General features: G+C 62.6%; 1 protein-coding gene across 1 annotated transcript; it reads left to right on the top strand.

Moving 5' to 3' along the window:
- Positions 1–642: 642 nt before the first annotated feature.
- Positions 643–3,297, top strand: HAPLN3 (hyaluronan and proteoglycan link protein 3). The gene is made up of 4 exons (XM_010072408.1): positions 643–769; positions 1,058–1,429; positions 2,548–2,850; positions 3,017–3,297. The coding sequence occupies exons 1-4, from the start codon at positions 643–645 to the stop codon at positions 3,295–3,297; spliced, it is 1,083 nt and encodes a 360-aa protein (XP_010070710.1).
- The last annotated feature ends 396 nt before the right edge of the window (positions 3,298–3,693 follow it).

Below are 3,693 nucleotides of genomic sequence, written 5' to 3'. Positions count from 1 at the left end.
AGCCCCGGGCTCTCTCCTCCCCTCCTGGCCTGGGCTGCACGCTCGGCTGCGTCTGTAAACTGAGCTTGTGGCTTACAGCAGGGCTCGGCCACTTCTCTCCCCCCTGCATCCCCTACGTGATGTTTTCCCAGTGCTCCCTGTTCAAAGGATGTCCTGTGATCCCATTTCCCCCAGCTGCCCCATCCCCTGCTCGGTCTCAGCTCCCCACTCCGGGCTGGGAGCTCTGCAAGCCCCAAGGGACAGCAGTGGCGAATGTGCACAGTGTGACCCAGGTGGGAGGATGAGGATGGAGGGGACCAGGAGCCCTGGTTGTTGGGCAAGTCTGGCAGCATGGCTGGGAACCATCTCTCTGGGGGGATGCAGGGCCCAGAGGAGCGGGTGAGGGTGCTGCAGGGATGCTGGGGGGGTGTTTGTGGGATGCTCAAGCAGAAGAGGGGGTGGCTGGAGGGAGGGAGCGGAGCGGCTTCGGGGCAGGTGAGCTGCTCTGCTGGCTATTTGCCCCCTTCCTTGCATCCCTGCAATGGGGTTTACCTGCTGCCGTGTGACAGGCGGCGCCGTGGCCCTCCTGGTGATTTTGGGGTGTTACCACAGACCTTTCCCCCTCTGCAGCCCAGGTTCAGGGTTCAGCCTCGCTCCCCAGCCATGCTGCTGCTGCTGCTGCTCCTGGAGGCCACGCTGCTGTGGCTGGGCAGCGGCTTCCACCCCCCGTTCTACAACGGCTTCTACTACAACCGCATCATGAACGACAAGGGCAACGGGCAGGAGAAAGGTAGGGGCTGGCGGGATAAGGGGGCCTGGCAGGTTGGTGCAAGGGGTTAGAGTCCCTCCCTGCCTCTGGGATGGGGCTGGGACCCATCTCTTGGGGGGATGCGGGGCCCAGAGGAGCAGGCGAGGATGCTTCAGGGGTGCTTGGGGGATGCTCATGAGATGTTCGTGGGATGCTCAGGCAGAAAAGGAGGTGGGTGGAGAGGAAGCAGAGCAGCTGTGGGTAGGTTTGGGGATGCTGCCCATCTCTGGACCCTGACCCACACTTCACTCCTTCCCTCCCTGTCCCCAGTGGTTTACTTCAATGGGGACAACCTGGTGGTGGAGACCCCCAAAGACCCCATCTACAGCTCCAATGGTGCCAATGTCACCCTGCCCTGCTACTACCATTATGAGCGTGAGATGGAGGGCAAACGCAAGATCCGCATCAAGTGGTCCAAGCTGCGGGATGACTACACCAAGGAGGAGGATGTGCTGGTGGCCATTGGCAAGACCTCCATGGCCTTTGGGGACTTCCGGGGCCGCGCACACCTCCGCCAGTCTGGCCAGCGTGAGGCCTCACTGGTCGTCAGTGACGTGCGCTTGCGGGATGATGGCAAATACCGCTGTGAGGTCATCGATGGGCTGGAGGACGGGAACAATGTGGTGGACCTCCGGCTGCAAGGTGGGGACACAGTGGGGACCGTGTGACACCCTGTGCCAAGCCAGTGAACCTGGCCTTCCTGGGGCGTCCCCTCCTTGGGAAACATAGCAAGGTGGGGGGTTGAGGAGCCCAATCATGGGCAGAAAGGAGCCGGGTTGCTCAGTGGGATGGGGTGGTGGCTTGGGGCTGTCTGACTGTGGGTCTCAGCAGTGAGTGAGCCCAGAGTGCACTACCCAGCTGGGATGCTGGGGATGCTACTGGGGAGTCAGAGTTGGGGGTGACCTGTGGCCACAGTGTTTCCTGCCTTTTTCCACCCGTCTTCCCACTGTGCTACATAATGTGCAGCTGCTCCCTTGCCTCCCAGCCCTGGGTGTCCCCACGTGTCTTGTGATGAACCCTGGTGACTGGTCCAACCCCTCTTGCTCACTTGCCATGAGGCACCTGACTCAGTCCTTGCTCCACCGCCAAGCTCAGAGCTGGGGAAACATCCCCCTTGCCATGGCCATGCCCCCACCCTCTGCCCCTGGGCCTTTCCTCCCATGGTGGCTTGTCCTCACGGTGGCTTGTCCCCACTGGTTCCTGTGACTGTGGTCCATTGTGGTGGTGCACATCCCCATGGTCTATCCATCCCCATGTTGGCGGTCCATGTGTCCTGGGGTCATGGCCCATACATCCCCATGATAATGGTCCTTGTGTCCCTGTCCCTGTAGCCTGTGCATCCCCATGACAACAGTCTCTCCATCACCACAGAGGTGGTCCGTGTCTCCCTGAGACCACTGTCTGTGTCCCCAGGGCCGTGGTCCATACACCCGTGTGGTGGAGGTCCCTGCATCCCTGTTAAAATCTGTGCATCCCTGTGTGTGGCGGTGCTGTCCCCATGAGGGTGGTCCACATGTCCCCAGGACAGAGCCCCTGTCTCCCTGTGCCACCAGATGTCGCTGGCAACTCACCGCTGGTGGCTCTGTGCCCGGAGCAGCCCCATCCTCGCAGCCTGAGCATGGGCTGAGCCACCCTGGGGTGGTCCCTGTCCCACAGCCTGAATTTGGGATGGGTTGGGGACACCTGTGGCTCCTACCGGCGCCAGGTTCGGGGCGGGGGGGCTGCCTACGGAGCCGGCTGAGTGCCCCGTCTGCCCCCAGGCGTCGTGTTCCCCTACCAGCCTCCCCGTGGGCAGTACAGGCTCAACTTCCACGAAGCCGAGCGAGTGTGCCAGGAGCAGGGCGCCATCCTCGCCACGTTCAACCAGCTCTTCCAGGCCTGGACCGAGGGGCTGGACTGGTGTAATGCGGGCTGGCTGGCCGACGGCACTGTGCAGTACCCCATCCGCCTGCCCCGCAAGCCCTGCGGTGGGCTGCACCTCGCTCCGGGCATCCGCAGCTACGGCCCGCGTGACCGGCATCTGCACCGCTTCGATGCCTTCTGCTTCTCCTCCACGCTCAGAGGTGAGTGCTGTGGGGTGGGATCCTGAGGAGGATGCTGTGCCCTGTTGGTGGCATCCTTCCCCCTTAGGGCACAGGACTCAGCCTGGGCTGGGATGCTCCAGGCAGGGATGCTCTGGATGATGCTCAGCACTGATGCACCTCTCTCATGCTTCCCTGTCCCTCCTAGGAGAGGTTTTCTACCTGGACCGCCCAGACGGGATGACGCTGGAGGAGGCCAAGCAGAGCTGCCAGGACGCGGGGGCTGAGATCGCCCGGGTGGGACATCTCTACTCCGCCTGGAAGTTCCAGGGGCTGGACCGCTGCGATGCTTGCTGGCTGGCGGACGGCAGCGTCCGCTATCCCATCGCCAAGCCCCGGGCCAACTGTGGTCCCACAGAACCTGGTGTCCGCACCTTCGGCTTCCCCAGCAAGGGCAGGTTTGGGGTCTTCTGCTACAAGGAGAGATAAGGAGCTGGGAGGGCTCCTTCTTGGCTGGAGGATGTTCCCACCCTGACAGTGCCCTGTGTTGGGTGCTTCCTTTTTCCCAGGGCTGTTTTGGGGGTGACTGGGGGGGAGGTGGGGCAGTGGGGAGACTTATTTTTGTTTTATTTTGTTTCCTTTTTTTATATTTTCCACATCTTTCTCAGCAGCTGGCACATGCAGCTGCTTGGGGTGGCTGCCAGGGGGGCAGCGTGGGACCATCCCTGGCTGCATGGGACTGTCCCTGGTGTGGGGCATGCACGAGGACCATCCCTATGGGCTGCTGTGACCCTGCATGGTTCCTGCCACCCTGTGGGTGGTGACCCCTTCCCATGGTGGCAGCATGGCACTGACCCTCGCCTGCCCTTCCAGGCTGGGCCTGCC

Source organism: Pterocles gutturalis, unplaced genomic scaffold, assembly GCF_000699245.1.
Source record: "Pterocles gutturalis isolate BGI_N339 unplaced genomic scaffold, ASM69924v1 scaffold8152, whole genome shotgun sequence".
In the NCBI taxonomy this organism is placed as follows: Eukaryota; Metazoa; Chordata; class Aves; order Pterocliformes; family Pteroclidae; genus Pterocles; species Pterocles gutturalis.
This window is presented reverse-complemented; position numbering and strand designations above follow the sequence as displayed.